Source organism: Boleophthalmus pectinirostris, unplaced genomic scaffold (assembly GCF_026225935.1).
Source record: "Boleophthalmus pectinirostris isolate CB_2022bp ecotype Guang Dong unplaced genomic scaffold, ASM2622593v1 HiC_scaffold_9, whole genome shotgun sequence".
NCBI classification, from domain to species: domain Eukaryota; kingdom Metazoa; phylum Chordata; class Actinopteri; order Gobiiformes; family Gobiidae; genus Boleophthalmus; species Boleophthalmus pectinirostris.
The window spans coordinates 33,183,877-33,202,837 of record NW_026571541.1 but is presented as its reverse complement, the minus strand read 5'-3'; the positions used below and the strand labels follow the sequence as shown (position 1 = coordinate 33,202,837).

The window sequence follows — 18,961 nt, the reverse complement described above, 5'->3', positions numbered from 1 at the left end:
GAAGAATAAATACCGTAATTTTCGGACTATAAGGCGCACCTCAATATCAATAATGTTGAATTCTCTCGTCTATTTTCATACATAAGTTGCACCGGCTTATAAGGAGCATTAACCCTTATATTGTGTTTCAAGTTTAGGTATGTAAAAACTGCCATTTGCTTTTTTGTACCGGAATGAGGCTTCATCTAATCCTCAGACACAACTATTTTAACGCAACAAAATCAATTTTCACCATTTTAGTAAATTGTAAAGGTCTGAAAAAAAAAGTGACATCTGTGGTGTTACGGGTCAAAAATGACCCGGCAGAGAATAGTGGCTGTTTTATGCATCACTTACAAGCTGTAGGCTGCTCTGTGGATCAAATATGGCTCAGTGTGTCCCACACACACACACACACACACACACACACACACACACACACACACACACACACACACACACACACACACACACACACACACACACACACACACACACACACACACACACACACACACACACACACACACACACACACAGAGTCAGAAGGAGCCGGAAGAGCCTCCTGGAGAACTTTCTATTTGGAACGCGGTGGCTACAGCGTTAGTTATGTCCATTCATATATACGTCTGTGGATGAGGATGAGGTTCAGTATGACCCTGAACAAGAGCACACATGTGGTGAGGAGAACCCAGATGTCACAAAGACTGAAAGAGACGTCTTCAAGTCAAGAAAAAGTGACAGTTCATGGTCACTATAATTATACTTATATAAATTAGATTTATATTATAAGTATTATATATAAAATTATTATGATTATAGTATAATTATATAATATAATTACAAATGTTATCACTATAGGAAATATAATTAGTGAATTTAAGCAGTTTTTGTAATAAAAACGAGTGGTATATTTTAAGATAAAAGGTCTGTGCAGCCAAAAAAAAATAAAAAAATAAAAATGTTTCCATGGACATGAACACATACTAAGTTAGTTATGAGGGGAAAAACAATATTGGATGATATCTAGTGTTTTTAAGTATTTTCAGGCTGAGTTAAATCACGGGTCAAATTTGACCCGGTAACACTAAAGACGCGTGTAGCTTTCTAACACAATACAAGGGTTAAGCGAAACAAACTCACGACACTTGAGACTGATCCCTTAGCCCAGGCGTCCACGATCCATTGGCAGATCGTGGCGTAATTCGTCGGACTCAAATATACATTGAGTAATATGGCTAATCTGCATAAACTAAAAACAGCTTGCTACTTGTGTGTTGACGCGGTCAGCTTCTGTCAGACTAAAGGACATGACTCCGTGGAATATATGTGTTCTGGCTGTAACAGAGGATGTGCTGATGATGGTTCTTATTATAGATCCATGCCTTTACTCCACGAGACTACGGTAGCTGTAATGTTCCGACAATCTATCAACCGGTGAGGCTTCGTAGCTTACCAAAGTCGTACTAGAAGTGAGGGGTGATGGATGAAGCACAAGTAAGTAGTAAGTAAAAGTATCATATGAAAAAATATATTTCAGTAAAACCTGTTTAAGAACCGTACCTGTTTAAAAAAGCACTTTAAAGGACTTTTTTTTTTAAAGCATGAAATGTAGTCATTTTGATAAAGAACTTAGCTGACTGGTTGAGTATTTGTTTGCTCAAAGTTGGGACATTAACTCAAATTATAAATACACACACAAAAAAAGTTTCAAACCAGGTCTATTTCAAACCATAAAGAAAAGTACTCTTTACTTTTCAGTCCAGATTTAAAACATAGTGGAGTAGAAAGTTCGAGAACAAAATCCATGCATTTCTAGAACTGCAACATGCTGATTTTCCTTTTGTGACCTTTTTTTTTAAAGGTCCTACGCAAAACTGAATCTTGTCAGCTTTAAGCCATGTTAGAACTTTGTTACCTCCTCCAAAACAGACCTGGAGTTGAACTTTGTTTCGGTCGCACATGTCTGAGATGTCGTGAAGTGGTAGTTTTCAAGTTAACAGTTCCTTTTACCTTTGGTTCAGTAGAGATTGACAATTCCGGGTCTGAAATCATCCAAATGATTCTAGTGTATAAAAAGTCGGTGGAGCACTTCCTGTATTACCACATGACCTCCCAAGGTGGAACAAAGTATTTTCCATTTGGGGGAAGAACTCAACCTAAATATGCCGGATTTGTGCGTTAAATGTGTGATTGAAACAAAACACAACTCCAGGTATTTGTAGAGGAAACAACATTATAACTAAAATCAGAAAATAGTGTAATACGGGCCCTTTAAGAACTGTAAAATCGTTCTGGGGATACTTGCTCCTACTTCGACCTGACAGAGAGATATCATCACACTGAATGAAAACAAAACCAGAACATTTGTCATAACTTTTGGACTCTCCCAGCTCTAATAGAGTGTAAGCTGTGATCTGTTCTAGCACAAAGGCATCCAGAGGAAAAGTACGGCGTGTCTCTGTGAACTTTGGCAGGGACGGGCCCCCGGGGGTCCAAGGACAACTGTCAGGAGGCCCCCGCTCTGAACCCATGCTAATGAAGGCAGCTCGGGCCTGTAAACAGCACGGAGCCGCCATGTCAACGAATACATTACAATACATAACTGTCTCCCCGGGGCCACAGGGTGCTCAGGGGCCCCTCCTCACAACACGGGCCTCCTCATCCACCTGTACCCCCCCTCACACACACACACACAAACACACATCCACCTGCACAGCCCCCGGACACAGCTGCCAAAACCACACCGGACTGACTTCGCTTTTAAAGGACTTGTACCTGACTTTTTTTCTCCGTGTATTTGACCTAAGTTTGTCTTTCTAGTACAGATTTATTATGTAAGCAGGTCAAAATAAGTCAGCTGTGTACTGTCTGCATCTAATTATAAAGCATTTTATTGTCAGATTATCAGACTATCATTGCTACTTCCTGGACAGTTTAGTTTATTTAGTTTAGTTTATTTATTTAATGAGACAGGGACAGTGCACAATCTACATTTGGGTCCAGTCAAGTGGTAACGGAGGGAAACGGGGGCAGATTTTTGACATTCAAATGTCTCTTATTCAGAAACTAGAGGAACTATTGAAATAAGTAAAGTATCAGAATGTAGGAAAGAGTTACACTCCAACAGGGTCAAGTTAAACCTGTGATATTCTTTCAAGTTGTTGACAAAAAATGTAAAAACTCATGTCGGTAACGGAGGGAATGAAATATGCAGCACTTTTTGGGCAATAAATACAAACAGTGATAACTCTTGGTTCTCACTTACATATCCTTAACAAACTGGTTTGAATATTTGCTTCATATAGTTTTCTACCATATGGTACAAGATTAGGTTGAAAAACCTCTTACTTTTTGAATAATGAGATTTTTATTAAGAAAGGTCATGGTAACGGAGGGAAAAGTAACGGAGGGAAAATTGTTCAAACAAGTAGAAGGTGCAGGATTTTACATAATTTGTCGCTTTTTTCTTCCGAATACTTTAATATTACTTCAAAATGAAAGGAAACTATTTCTATAAAATATGTCAGTCCTTCCAAGCAAATTTTTATCATTTTAAATAAATTTTTTTTAAAAAAATCATGAACCTTCATCAACAGTTCAAAGATGGAATAACACAAGATATGATGAAATACATCCATTTATTTACATGATTTTCAGGTCTTTGAAATTTGGGAAATAATTTTTGTTCCATGTTTCATACATGGTCTGTTTAAAACGTATGGAACTTTAGAACCAAAAATGGTACAGAAAAAAGGTCAACAGTTTCATAAACTAGAGTACATATGTATCTGTTCAATACATTTTTATATCAGATGCATTAACTTGAATTTTTGGCCTTGCTGTTTACTTCTGCTTGACCGGGCCCATTAACTTTAAAAGGAGAGATGCACTGTGCCTTGTGATGTGTCGGTCGCAAAGTTCTTTGAAAGCGCTTTGAAGTGAACGACGAGAGCCGGCTCTTTGTTGGGAGTCAGTTTAGTTTTTGTTTTTTTTTCCTATGCTGCATGTATTGGTCAAGATGAAGGAGGGAGAGAGACGAGAGAAAACGACAAACCTTGAGAAAAAGAGCGACAGCAGCAGAAAACGCAGTAAAATTTGGACACAATTCAATGCAATATGTTGTTGAAAGACAGAGTGCACATTGTGCAAGGTGAAAATATCATATCGAGCAGGCTCCACAAATAAATAAATCTAAAGTCTGTCTAATTGAGATGGGTCTTTTTTAGCCTGATTCATTTCACTTCGTGGAAACTGTCTGACCTCGCAGTGTTAGAATTTGTTCGCTCGACAGTAGGTGGGTACTTTTTATCATTTAACCAATCGCTGCTGTTTGGTCGTGACGTATGTAATGCGCCGCTAATGGGGCTAACTGGTATATTAAGCTTTTCCCAAATCCCATAGGAAGAAGGGCAATAACATCTTTCCTCTTGATAAAATTCACCAAAAATTCTCTTTATTCCGGCTTTAAATCCTTGATCTCGGGAATCTTTGACAACAGAGAATGTCTGTCTCTTCACTGTTTGGCTGGTGCCCGAACTTGCACTTCTGGGGTTCTTTCAAACCATCTAGTGTATTCTGATTCCTGACCTAGTCACTGGAGAGAAATGAAAGCCTGGGTAGGTCTTTTCATACGTTATAATTTATTTTGTAGCACACTGTTCAAGGTTGAGTGTGTTCGTAAAATAAAGCGATGGTAAGGATAAATATTTGATGTCATGTATGTTTTTTTACATTAATAATTCATTTTACACACAGTTCTGCATCATTTCTGGTGATAAATTTATTTAAAAATGAGAAAATCTGAGGAGCCATTTGGGAGCTGAAAGTTTCATAGGAAGCAGAGCCAAAAGAACTGGCTCTCCAAAACGAGCTGAAATTCCCATTATTAATTGTGCAAGGTTACAGCACTTGAGCCAATATCCACCTGTCGTCTCTGGGCAGGTTGATGTTCTAGTTCATAAAATCAAACATACAAAGAGAACGACTTTATAATGACCGGAGCAGCATAACAATTCTGTATCCTCATTCACACCCAGTTCAGTCAGCACCTTAAAATCATCATCCTTTATCAAAAACATCATTCAATTCATTCACTGCAGAACATCACAGTCTCTCCAGACGCTCCTCAGTCCACATTACAGGCATGGGTTTGGTTTGAAAGGAGTCACTGTTTCACCAGGCGTGAGAATGTGCCATAGTTTGTACATGTGATCAGCTCTGTTAGTAACATGTTCCACTGATGGACAAATAAATTTCAATATTTCAATATCCAAATATTGGATATTTCAAAAATAAAAAAATGAAGATTGAGTAAAACTTCATGCTGGAACTGCTGGTGCTGCATTTTACTATTTGACAAGTTTTGTTTACTGTTTACAAGGAATTTAGGTAACACTTTATAATAACTACACCTTACTTAGCCTTAACAAAGCATGAACAAAGACTTAATTAATAATGATTGATGCTTAGTAAATGCTTAATAAAGCATAATTTGTCTTCACTTTAGAAAAGCTCTCAAAAAGACTTAACAGATAACAGCTGCCTGAATGATCATTGCATTGTATTATTAGTAAATCATTTTCTCATAGTTTACTAATCATTAATAAATGCTCAAATGGTTAGTTCATGAGTAATTAAGTATGAAATAATTATGAGTAACTATTTACAGCACAGGCAAATTCAGTGCAAGTGTGAATTAAGGTAGTAATTAAGTAGTTACTAAGCGTGAATTGTTATTAATTAAGTCTTTGTTAATTATTAATTAAACCTTTGTTCATGCTTTATTAAGGCTAAATAAGGTGTAGTTATTATAAAGCACAGGTGTCAAACATAAGGCCCGGGGCCAATCCGGCCCTCCAAGACTTTTAATGTGGCCCTTGGGTGATTTTCTACAAAAATATTTTAATTATATTTTCTATTAAATGTTGGTAATTTTCTGTGGTGTTTATCACAGCAGCGTCTCCAGTGTCTCCGTACGTGGCCCCTCCCACCAGAGCAGCACAAATGAAGAGTCTCTTTCCAAACGCTCTTAAAGGACGATCGTTTTGACTGTTGACTGTGACACCCTCATCAGAAAAATGTCCAACATGAGAAAACTGGAGCCGAGTGCATGATTTTCGAAGAAAAATTGACTTATTCCTGTTTACATACAATTAATGTTAAAACACTGTGTTGAAATTGAATTTTTCTTAAAGTTCAGATTGTTCATAATATTATAAACATATAATAAGAAAAGTTCATCAATTAAAAAAGATTTCTGTAATTAGATTTGCGTTTTTCATGCAAATATTTGAATTATTATTATTTTTGTTTATATGACATAGTTTTCTATCCGGCCCCTTTGGGATCAAAGTAGGTTGGATGCGGCCCCGAACCAAAATAGTTGACACCCCTTTATAAAGTGTTACCGGAATTTATTTTTCACAATATTTCAAACAGTTGTTGCTTATTTGAGAATATTTTATTAAACTTATTAGTATTACCAAGCAGCATTTTGCATTTATTTTGTTTTCCCATTTGTATAATGTTAAACAAGCAAATGGTTTTGTACCAAAAATGAACCGAACCATGACCTCAAAACCGAGGTACGTACCAAACCGTGATTTTTGTGTACCGTTACACCCCTAATGTGTATAGACGCTTCCAAAATACTACTACAGCTTATATACCTTAGAGACAGGGTGAGGAATTTGGAGACTGGGCAGAAGCTCAGAGTAGAGCCACTGCTTCTTCAACTTCTGCTATAAAAGGAAGACTGTTTTCACCTCTTTTCTATCAATCAAATCCAAAACCTTTGCCTTTCAACCACCCCAAGCCACTCGTTTTCAGGTATGTCAGAACCTTTTGCCATCCAGCCGCAGATCCATAGCCTCCTCAGACTATCTACACCCTCCTCTTCACCACCAGTGTCTCCACAGCCAAATTTAGTTTTACTTATCTACTGCAGCTCTCTCATTTGTCTGTGTCTAGGTTAAAATAATGATAGTGCTTGTGTGTTGTGCCCGACCCACATCACCACATCTGAGCTCGTCCTTGACTCCAGGTTCATTTGAAAGAGGAGGACACAGCACGGCAGAGGCGGCAGAGGTGAGTGTAAAAACACATCCCACTGTTCCTGCAGATCAGCAGAGTGTGAACGCTGCCAGAGCTTCGTACAGATCACGGGGAGGGGGCTCAGGACACGTCAAGAATTACTTTGTTAGTTCTGACTAGTCGCTTATAAAAGAACTTAAATATGAGAGAGAGAGAGATACTTTATTGATCCTGAAGTTTAGCTGCAGTTGATGTTGCTGAAACATTTCCACTGTCCTTCTCCTTCTTTGTGTCTCAGTCAAAGGTCTCAGTGCAGTTGAACAGGAGGACTGGTCAGATAGGGTGAGAAAAACCTGTGGAAGAGCCAAAAGTGTCCCTCCTTTGTGTCCTGCAGCATCACAGTAGCTTCCAATGAGCACCAGGTGAACACAAAAGGAAAGGCCTCGTTCTTTCTCCGCTCTGGTGTTTCGTTTGGTGATGAAATGGTCCATTCTCTCAAAGTGTTTCTTCTGGAAGGTCTTCTGCCACATTTGTTACCATATTTGGTGTGAAAAGCCTCTCAAATGCGTCTCAAATGTTCATAGCTACCTCCATCGCACATCGTTGAATAATAAATCTACAGTTTTTTTATTTGGTCTATAAGGCGCACTTAAAATCCTTTAATTTTCTCAAAAATTGACAGTGCGCCTTATGTATTAATTCTGATTGTGCTTACTGACCTCGAACTGATTTTATGTGGTACACAGAGCTCAAAAATCTGTCAAAATGCTTTAGTATGACTTTGGGAAACTACGAAGCCGAACTGCTTGATGGATTGTCGGAGAATTACGGCCACTGCACGCGGCGAGCGCTTATAGAATTTGAATCAGAATTTATTTGTCATTTCAGTATAAAAAAAATACACAGAAACGAAACATTGCACTCAGGTCCAAGTCAACAGCAGCACAAATAATAATAAGAAAAAAATAGTTTAAAATGTTGTATGTCAAATACAGTCTTTAAAAACAGCCCTCACCCACCTCCATTTTCTAAAGTCAGTGCAATCTTGTAAGGTGCAATAGTGTCCGGGCTTTCTGACCGAATTGATTCCGTAGTCTGCTGCTCCTGGCCTGTAGGTGGCGCAATCTTCTGCCTGATGGGAGAGCTGTAAAGAGTCCATGTGCTGGATGGGTGGAGTCCTCCATATAGTTTCCTTTAGTTAGTTTATGCAAATGAGCCATGCGGTTTTAAGTTTCATTTCTGTAAAACGTAAACAAATGTGCTCAAAGCTGCATTAAACACATTATTACTCAATGTATATTTGAGTCGTCCTCGTAAGAAATAAAAAAAAAAAAACTTAAATGATCCACCCACATCATTTGAATTACGTCACGATCTGCCAATGAATCGTGGACACCTGGGCTAAGGGATCGGCCTCAAGTGTCGTCCGTTTTTTTCACTTAATGCGTACTAATGTGTATAGAAGCTTCCAAAATGCTACTACAGCTTATATACCTTAGAGACAGGGTGAGGAATTTGGAGGTCGGGTAGAAGCTCAGAGTAGAGCCACTGCTCCTTCAACTTCTGCTATAAAAGGAGGACTGTTTCACCTCTTTTCTGTCAATCAAAACCAAAACCTTTGCCTTTTAACCAGCCCAAGCCCCTCGTTTTCAGATCCTTGTAAGAAAAAAAAAAAAAAAAAAACTTAAATGATTGACCCACATTCACATTCATAATAAACATTCACCAAGACGAGAGGCAACGCCCGGCGAATTACACCACGATCTGCCGATGGATCGTGGACGCCTGGACTAAAGGATCAGTCTCAAGTGTCGTCCATTTGTTTCGCTTAATGTGTCTTATAATCCCGTGCAATTTATGTATGAAAATAGATTCGATAATTCAACATTACTGATATTGCGCCTTATAATCCGGTGCACTTTATAACCTGAAAAATACGGTATGTCTAAACTTAATACTCAGCAAAGACAATGTGTATATTAGTGATGGGCAGGTCATCTTTTTTTCTGACCAACGCCGCCTGACTCAGTTTTAAAATCCAACCTAACCCAAGAAATATGTTCACATGTTGGGACTCGACCCTAACCCCATTACTTTAAGACATTCAAACTGTCCTCTCTGTGCAGGTACATGTGAATACAAAGTTTCTCAGATCTACAGAACACGCTTTAGCTCAGTCTTATGGTGCTGACTTTTATCCTAGATCAGGGGTGTCAAACTCATTTTGGTTCGGGGGCCGCATCCAACCTACTTTGATCCCAAAGGGGCCGGATCAGAAAACTCATGACATATAAACCCCAAAAATAATAATAAGTTCAAATATTTGTGCAGAGAAACGCAAATCTATTACAGAAATATTTTTTAATTGATGAACTCTTTCTTATTATATGTTTATAATATTATGAACAATCTGAAACTTTAAGAAAAATTCAATTTCAACACAATGTTTTAACATTAACTTGTATGTAAATAGGAATAAGTCAGTTTTTCTTCGAAAATCCTGCACTCGGCTCCACTTTTCTCATGTTGGACATTTTTCTGATGAGGGTGTCAAGGTCAACAGTCAAAACGATCGTCCTTTAAGAGCATTTGGAAAGAGACAAGTCTTCATTTGTGCTGCTCTGGTGGGAGGGGCCACGTACAGAGACGCTGGAGACGCTGCTATGCTAAGCACCGCAGAAAATTACCAATATTTTAATAGAAAATATAATTAAAATATTTTTGTAGAAAATCACCCAAGGGCCACATTAAAAGTCTTGGAGGGCCGGATCTGGCCCCCGGGCCTTATGTTTGACACCTGTGTCCTAGATTAAGTCAAAGTGGAGGAACGTTTGGACCCGACCTGCCCACACCTGCTGCACTTCTCGTTGAGTTTACCCACGCATCACTAGTGCAAATCCAGTAGAACTTGAAGTCAGCGCCAACCACTCTGCCATCTTACACTCCTCTTATTTTACAGTACGTCAGAGTCTTTACCTTCGACAGGTCTCTGAAGTTCCCAGGCAGAGTGAGGTCCAGATCGGGGCTGTCGTAGTTGGAGAGCACCCAGGGGAACACAGGGTACTGGCCCAGGTCATTGTAGCTTCTCCCTGCAAAGACAGAGAGAAGGAGGACTTTACTTACAAATGAATGATGATGGATGAAAATGTGACGTATAAAGTTAAATACCTGTTTCAGATTTTGAAATACCAATACAAATACCAACACTGGATGAACGGTTTGAGATTGTTTATGATATTTTTTAAGAAAGAGAGAAAACTAACAAGACAAATTTAAGAGCAAATGAAAACGGTGGATTGAATATATAAATACTGTAAGACCAGACTTTGTTTGACCCATTACTTTGTTTTTCTTGCAATTGGTTGTAATGATTATTAATTATTATCATTATTACTTTTTATTCATTCATTCTTTGTAAGCATCAAAGGCACACCTGCATTTTTCATACAATGTTTTCCGTAACTTAAATTGCGATGCTGGACTTTTGTGCTGGATACGGACTGAACCAGGACTGAACCAGGACTAAAACAGGACTAAAACAGGACTAAACCAGGACTGAGTGTTGGGACGGGCCCGGAGGTGTGCCCGCGTAGACTACTGGGTGATCAGGACTGAGACCAGGACCAGACTGGGACCAGACTGGTAGTAGGACCAGGACCAGGATTGAGACTGGGACTGAGACCAGGACTGAGCCCGAGACCAGACCAGGACTGATTCTGGGACTGAGACCAGGACTGAGATTGGGACCAAACCGGGACCAAACAAGGACCAGACCAGAACTGAGACCAGGACTGGTCCCGGTCTGTTCCTGGTCTCAGTTTTGATCACCTGACAGTCTATGTGGGCACACCTCTGGGCCCGTCCCGACACTCAGTCCTAGTTTAGTCCTGGTGTAGTCCTGTTTTAGTCCTGGTTCAGTCCATATGTTGCGCAAAAGTCCGGCATTGCAGTTTAAGTCACAGAAACAGGAAATGTCTATTATCTGTTTTTTTTTTTTTTTTTTTTTTTTCATTATTCATTTAAACACAAAATTGAAAACTGAAAAAAATGAATCATTATTGTTTTGTTTTTTTTCATTTTGGTTTTGGAGACCAACAATGAAGGAAAAAGTTGTTTTTTCATTTTCTTATTTTTGATTTTATTTTGAAAAACAAATGAACGAATGATACACAGATTAAGCTTCTACACTGAGAGAGGAAACTGACCAAAAAGACACACAATGAATTTAAAGTTTTGCCTTTGCAGTTTGTCTTTAGTAACCTGAGTTTTGCTGTAACTCTTGCAGACACTGACGACAGCCTCTCTTACACACTGTGTGATACGAGCACACGCTGGCCCTCCCTGCTGAGTGTACACTTCACACACACGAGCAGATACACACAGATATGGGAAAGAGAGAAACTGGAGCAGCCTCGATCCTCCTGGGCGTCTAACAAACTCTGACTGCAAGAGCTGAAACAAGACTAAACCAGATCTAAACCAGGAACCAGGACTAAACCAGGACTAAAAAGGAGCACAACTCTGGGGTAGTAGTAGCTCAGTTGGTAAAGCGGGACTGAGACCGTGATCAGACTGGGACCGAGACGGAGACGAGGACTGAGAGGACTGAAATCGGGACTGAGACCGGGACTGAGACCGGGACTGAGACCAGGACTGACTGAGACCAGGGACAGGACTGAGACCAGGACTGAGACCAGGACTGAGACCAGGACTGAGACCAGGACTGAGACCGGGACCAGACCGGGACTGAGACCAGGACTGAGACCAGGGCTGAAACCGGGACCAGACTGGGACTGAGACCAGGACCAGATTAGGACGAGACCAGGAGTGAGACCAGGAATGAGACCGGGATCAGACTGGGACTGAAACGAGGACCAGTTTGAGACTGAGACCACGACTGAGACCGCACCGGGACCAGACCAGGACTGAGACTGGGACCATACTGGGACTGAGACCAGAACTGAGACCAGTTTAGTCCTGGTTTAGTCCTGGTTCAGTTCTGGTTTAGACCTGGTTTAGACCTAGTTTTTTCTTGGTTCAGTCCTGGTTCAGTCCTGGTTAAGACATGGTTTAGTCCTAGAGTAGTCCTCTTTTAGTCCTGTTTTAGTCCTTGTTTAGACCTGGTTCAGTCCAGTTTAAGTCATAGAAACAAGAAACGTCCATTATCCTTTTTTATATTATTAATTTAAACACAAAATCGAAAACTGAAAAAACAAATCATCTTTTTTTATATTGGTTTCGGTGACAAATAATGAAGAAAATAGTTGTTTTTTTTTGTTTTCTTATTTTAGCTTTTATTTTGCAAAACTAATGAACCAATGACACGTGGATTGTTACACGATGCACCTTTAACTTTGCCTCTAAACTCAACACGGACCCAGAGCACCAGCACAGGCGTCTGACATATGAGACGCATGGGACTGCAGGACCGCGATACTCGACGTTCCTTCTGCAGACGACCCCTGACAGGGCTCCGGGGTCACTCGCTGGTCAGGCTAATCTCCGTGAGCCGGGTGCACTGAGCGCTCGCTGTACGGGGACAGTAAAAGCCCGGGCCATACCAGAGGCTTGTGTGGCTAACCCTGATTTACTGTGACAGGGGAATTTTGAGCCCGGCTTTTAAAACATAACAAGGCCATTACATACGAGTGGTAACTACACGCTAATCCTCCAGCTACTGTAAGTTCTCCTGACCACGAACCCGGATCAAGATCTGGAGGAGGCCTGTCAACGGAGAGCTGAACCCAACCAACGTTTTTGAAGAAACTTGAATTGAATTTATATGTTGCATCATTTGAATAAATTTTATAATGTATATACAGGTTTTATAATTCAGGAGCATTATACATTTGCTGTTTAGTGACAATTGCAGACTAATAATTGACAAAACAGTTGCAATTAGGAGTGTAACGGTGCATGTACTGTATTTTCCGCACTATTAGGCGCTCTGGATTATATGGCGCACTGTCATTAAAGGGTCTATTTTCGAACTTTTTTCACAAATAAACCGCACCGGACTTTAAAGGAAACACAACAGTTAGATGGGTCAGTGGTTTTGTTTGTTTGTTCGTTCACAGTGACTCTGGGCTTTGTTCAGTTGTGGCGTGTAGGGAGGGTGCTGTCTGTCACCGCTGGATTGTCGGCGTGTTCGCAGTGACTCAGTTGTTCAGTTGTGTCTAGAAGTGGCACATTGCACTCGCTTTTTCGGTTCGTTCCTCCGTTCCGTTCCTCGTCGGCGTGGAGTGATGAGTGTGTCTGTGGGTGTTTTTCGCTGTGCGGTCGCTGTCTTCTCCGCGTGTGGTTGCGTGTTCTGCAGGTGGTGCGGCTTTGTAGTTTACTGAAGTCGTGCTGGGACACCCGAGTGGATTCGTGTATGGGGCGCTCTGAATTGTGGGGACGCGCAGTCATTTTTTGATGGAGTTGGAGGCTGGTTGGAGTGCGCCCTATAGTGCGGAAAATACGGTACTCGTGCCAAACCGCTTCAGTACGGGCTGTTCGGTTTGGTGCAGGACTGTGTGTGAGTGAGTTTGTGCAATTTTTGTGTGTTTACATTCCACCACTACATGTGCAGCTACACTAACCTGATTCATCAGCTTCGTTTCACTTTGTACAAGCTGTCTGACCTCACAGTGTTAGAATTCGTTCGCTCAACAGTAGGCAAGTACTTTTTATCATTTAACCAATCGCTGCTATATAACAGGGCTAACTGGTATATTAAGCTTTTCCCAAATCCCTTAGGAAGAAGGGCAATAACGTCTTTCCGCTTGATAAAACTCACCAAACATTCTCTTTGTTTCGACTTTAAATCCTCGATCTTGAGAATCGTTGCCAACACAGAATGTATGGCTCTTCGCTGATTGGCTGGTGCCCGAACTTGCACGCCCAGAGGTCCTTCCGTGTAGACCCGAGAGACCGAGGGCGAAAGGACCAGTGCAGAGCTTGGAGACAAGGAGGTACGTGCAGCTGTAGCGCTTTTCGGACACCCTGCTCCGCGGGGCTCAGGATTTGCTTTCTCTCTCCAAGATTAGTCCTGGTTTAGACCTGGTTTAGTCCTGATGTAGTTCTGGTGTAGTCCTGGTTTAGACCTGGTTTAGACCTGTTTTAGTCCTGATGTAGTCCTGGTTTAGTCCTGACCCGCCCTTAAAATTCCAGAACGTGAAAACTCGCCGGTTTCAGCGACTATTTGCCCGTATCCGTCTGTGCAGGACTCTATATCAACATATAAACGTATAGGCCTTATTACCTGTACGGACATAAGATTTTAATTATAGGTGATTTATTAAGGAATAAAAAACTGAGGTGTTTAATGTGCGTGCTAATAGATTTAAACCTCATTAAATGCAAATGCGTTGCAGTTGTACACTTAATTCACAATACACTTAATACACCTTCTAACTTAACACACTTTAACATAAAATAAATTATAAAAAGCAAGTACAAAATGTGATGTCTGAAAACAGTGAGAAGATGTGCATGCTGCGTAGAAGGAGCGTCTCTGACACTCTGGTATGAATTGAACCTTTGAAATTCACAGGTACACGCAGCTCCGCCAACGTTAAGCGCTGCTGCAGCTCCTAGTGTGTATTCGGGGGAGCACTACGAGGTCAGACGGTTTCTATGAAGTGAAACCGGCTGATGAATCAGGCTATTACCAAACAGCACTTCGCATTTATTTTATTTTCCCGTTTGTATAATGTTAAAACAAATAGTTGGTTTAATAAAAACACAAACAAAAAACAAGCAAATGGTGCTGCATTTTGTTCCCATATTGTACCAAACCGTAACCTCAAAACAATGGTATGTACCAAACTGTGATTTTTGTACCGTTACACCCTTAGTCTATAGCAGGGGTGTCAAACTCATTTTGGTCCGGGGGCCGTATCCAACCTACTTTGATCCTAAAGGGGCCGGATCAGAAAACTCATGGCGTATATACCCCAAAAACAGCAATAAGATGCTGATGATAAGATTGCACAGAGAAACGCAAATCTATTACAGAAATCTTTTTTAATTGATGAACTCTTTATTTTACAAAATGTTATAATATAATGAAAAAAAATTCTATTTCAACACAATGTTTTAACATGAACTTGTATGCAAATAGGAATAAGTCAATTTTTCTTGGAAAATCCTGCACTCGGCTCCACTTTTCTCATTTTGGACATTTTTCTGATGAGGGTGTCACGGTCAACAGTCAAAACGATCGTCCTTTAAGAGCGTTTGGAAAGAGACAAGTCTTCATTTGTGCTGCTCTGGTGGGAGGGGCCACGTGCAGAGATGCTAGAGACGCTGCTGTGCTAAGCGGAAAAGAAAATTACCAATATTTTAATAGAAAATATGATTAAAATATTTTTGTAGAAAATCAGCCAAGGGCCAGATTAAAGGTCTTGGAGGGCCGGATATGGCCCCCGGGCCTTATGTTTGACACCTGTGGTCTATAGGGTTTACACAGGTTTAACAACTCAGGAACTTTTTAAAATCATAATTATGATTTCAAAAGTCATAATTAAAGGTTTTAAAGTCATAGTTACAAGTTTTAAAATCATAATTAACAGCTTTAATTTCTTATTTACTGGCAGAAATGGGCTTCCATAGCTACATGTCGTCACTAGTGGGTAAAGTCGTAACCAAAACTTTTACTCAAGTACTTTACTCGAGTATTACTCCTCGTCAACATCAAGTTAAGTTAAGTAACTGTAACTTACTCCATTTCTACCTTCCCGTGCCGCGGCAGTGTGTTAATAACAGTGCAATAGTGTTTAATTAGAGACGCACTCCTCCGTTCACACCTCTTCCTCCTCCCCTCTTCCTCCTCCTCCTCCTCACCCGCTCCTGTCTGGCTCTCCCTGACACCCCTGTCATCCCGGGTCATTACCGGACCAGTTTTAATGAATTTCCTCCGTGTTTTTATGTCTGCCTTACATCTAATTAGCTGACAATAATGCATCAGGCAGGAGAGCCGTATAAATATGCATGAGGGCGGCGGAGAGAGCGCGCCGTGACACTTCTCCGAGCTGTTAGCCGCACTTTGAGATCTGAGACACTCTACACTGTACAGACACACTGCTCCGCTAATTATCCAACCGCCAAAGTCTGCCGCCAGCTTCAAACGCTACAACTTTGATGAATGCTACTGTGCGAGCTCCACTGTACTCCCGGTGTCACTGATAACAGGACTAAAGCAGATGCTGAACAACAACGCGAACCCAAGGCTACAACAGGACTTCACAGCGAGAGCTTATAGGAAAACGTCTAAAACAGTTCTCAATCAGTTCTAACTCAAGACTAAACCACATGTGTGAGGTTTAAAAGCTCCAGGACTGAACCAGGCAGCTTTAGACCTGGTTTAGTCCTGCTGTTTTTTCACATTTTCACACTTTGTTTCTAAACTGGGACAAACCTTCACTTGAATTCTCACACTATTCATGAGTTCACTCTTGTTCTAAGAATCCATCTCATCTGGCTCTTGTTTTTGCAGTTGTCTGGTTAAAAAAAGAAAGTATTAAAATCTGGGAGCTTCTAAGAACTGCAGTGTGGATCTCTTTCTTCTTTTGCACAGTTTTTGGACCCAGCATGCAGTCGCAATTTTTGTTGGATGTGCATGTCTATCAGTGCAGTTGTCTGATTAACCAATCACAGATCAGGATTGTGGTGTGGGCAGAGCCAAAATGAACCAAAACAAACATGGCAACGCACTTGGGCCCATTTGATGAGTAATACAGAGTGTTTAGTTTGTAAAATTAACACATTACATTTTTTTTTCGGCAGGTTGATCTGTGTATCACTCTGAAATGAGTTCTACACATTATCCATCTGGAAAGGCTCTTGCTTTTAGAAAATGGAGGGACTTGCAGCAGAATGACTCGACTGAACCACCCATAAGTGCTCACCCACAAGTTTCTTTTTAGCCAATCACAGCAAACCTGTCAAAATTATGTATCCAACTTGCACCAGGTAAAACCAAGACAAGTGTCATGCTGGAGAGGGAACATTTTTTTCAATAAACAATTTTTTGCATTATAAGCCACTATCACGTCCACAGGGGCCACCATGTTGGTTTTTCTCTGTGTAGGTCATAGTCTGTATATATATATATATATTATATATACTGTCTATGGCAGGAGTCTCCAACCTGTAGCTCGGGTGATACCAGGAGCTCTCCACCCCCTTCCAAGTAGTTTGCCAAAGGGATTTCTGAATTACATGTACTGTGCTGAATAACAAAATGTTGGTTAATTAAAAGGCTATTACCATTGTACATGTATCATTTTGATTCCTAACTTCTTGCAGTAATAACTGGTTTATGTTTTATAAACATCTAACTGTTCCCATCTAAGGCCGAGGCTCTTTTATTTACTCAATTTCTTGCAACCGCTAAATTAATTTAGTCAGGCTGGCGCCGCCTAGTGCCTCCACTCAACTTCATTTCTCTCCAGAGACTAGGTCAGGAATCAGAATACACTACACAGTTCACAAAAAATCCCCGGAAGTGCGAGTTCGGGCACCAGACAATCACTGAACAGCCATATATTCAGTGTTCTCAACGATTCCCGAGATCGAGGATTTAAAGCCGGAATAAAGAGAATGTTTAGTGAATTTTATCAAGGGAAAAGACATTATTGCCCTTCTTCCTATGGGATTTGGGAAAAGTTTAATATACCAGTTAGCTCCTATTAACAGCACTTTACTTACGTCACGACCAAACAGCAGCGATTGGTTAAATTTAAAAAAGTACTCGCCTACCGTCGAGCGAACGAGTCCTAATGCTGCGAGGTCAGACGGTTTCTACAAAGTGAAAGCAGCTGATGAATCAGGCTAGAATTAAGTGGCTCTCTGGTATTTTAGTTTTGTAAAGGTACCTCAATGGAGAAAAAAGGTTGGAGACCCCAGGTGTATGTTGTAGGTCTGGTGCTGGGGTTGTCTCAAACCAGTCCCCCTGCCAAACAGGACCAAACCAGAGGGACAGAACAGAGAGAAGGATGGACTGATGAGTCACATAAACGGGAAACGGCCGTTATCCGTTTTTTCTATTCTTCATTTAAACACAAAATCGAAAAATTAAAAAACGAATCACTATCCGTTTTTTCATTTTGGTTTTGGAGACAAATAATGAAGAAAACTTGTTTTTTCATTTTCTTATTTTTGGGTTTACATTGAAAAAGGAATGAACGAATGATACATGGATTTACACGGATTGCTACAAAATATTGATGATTGACCCAACTTTTCTCAATACATCCATTATAGCCTAAAATAATAATAATAATAACAAAAAGAACTATTGGTGGACGCTTAACAAAGCTGAAAAACAACACTACAACAAAATAATGACCAGAAACATAAATATAAATATCTACCAGAACGACCAGAAACAGGACTAAACCAGAACTAAACACGGCTGAAATAAAAAATAAAAAACACATTTCTCTAAAACACACTCCTTCTCGCCACTGTTTCCACTTTGACATCCACAGACACTCCGGCGCTAATTATCCACCCGCCAAAACCCGCCGCTACCTTCAAACGCTACAACTTTGACGAATGCTACGGCGCTTACCACTTAGTATCATGTTTTTTTTTTTTTACCACTAAGGATGTGCTCCCGGCGCTACTGACAACAATAGACAGCGAAAGACAAAGCTAAGGTCTGTGTAACTATGAGGCTTTCGGGATTCTGTGCGTTTCCTTCGGCGCCGCGCTCGCCAAAACAGATCAGGACGAGTTTAGCGGAGTGACAGACGGCGGAGACGGGGCAGAGGAGACGAGCGTACCAGATATAGTGTTCAGGAACATGAGGTATTCGAAGTTGGAAATCTCCCTCCTCTGCCAGCGCTGGGTCATGTTGGACGATTTGAAGAGCTGTCGCGGCGTCGCCAAGGAAACCCGTCTAGAAAAAAGAAAAAAAAAAATTACAATGAGAGCTAGAAATCCGTCTGGAGGTACACAC

At 40.6% G+C, this 18,961-nt stretch overlaps 1 protein-coding gene across 1 annotated transcript in view; it reads right to left on the bottom strand.

The window, feature by feature from the left end:
- Window positions 1–18,961, bottom strand: part of LOC110174043 (neurobeachin-like) — a 783,761-nt gene that overhangs the window by 130,829 nt on the left and 633,971 nt on the right. Inside the window, exons 46-47 of the mRNA XM_055166710.1 lie at window positions 18,786–18,901; window positions 9,991–10,103 (exon numbers count right to left, since the gene is read on the bottom strand). Of these exons, the coding sequence (XP_055022685.1) occupies window positions 9,991–10,103; window positions 18,786–18,901 (229 nt within the window). The remainder of the gene's footprint in view (window positions 1–9,990; window positions 10,104–18,785; window positions 18,902–18,961) is intronic.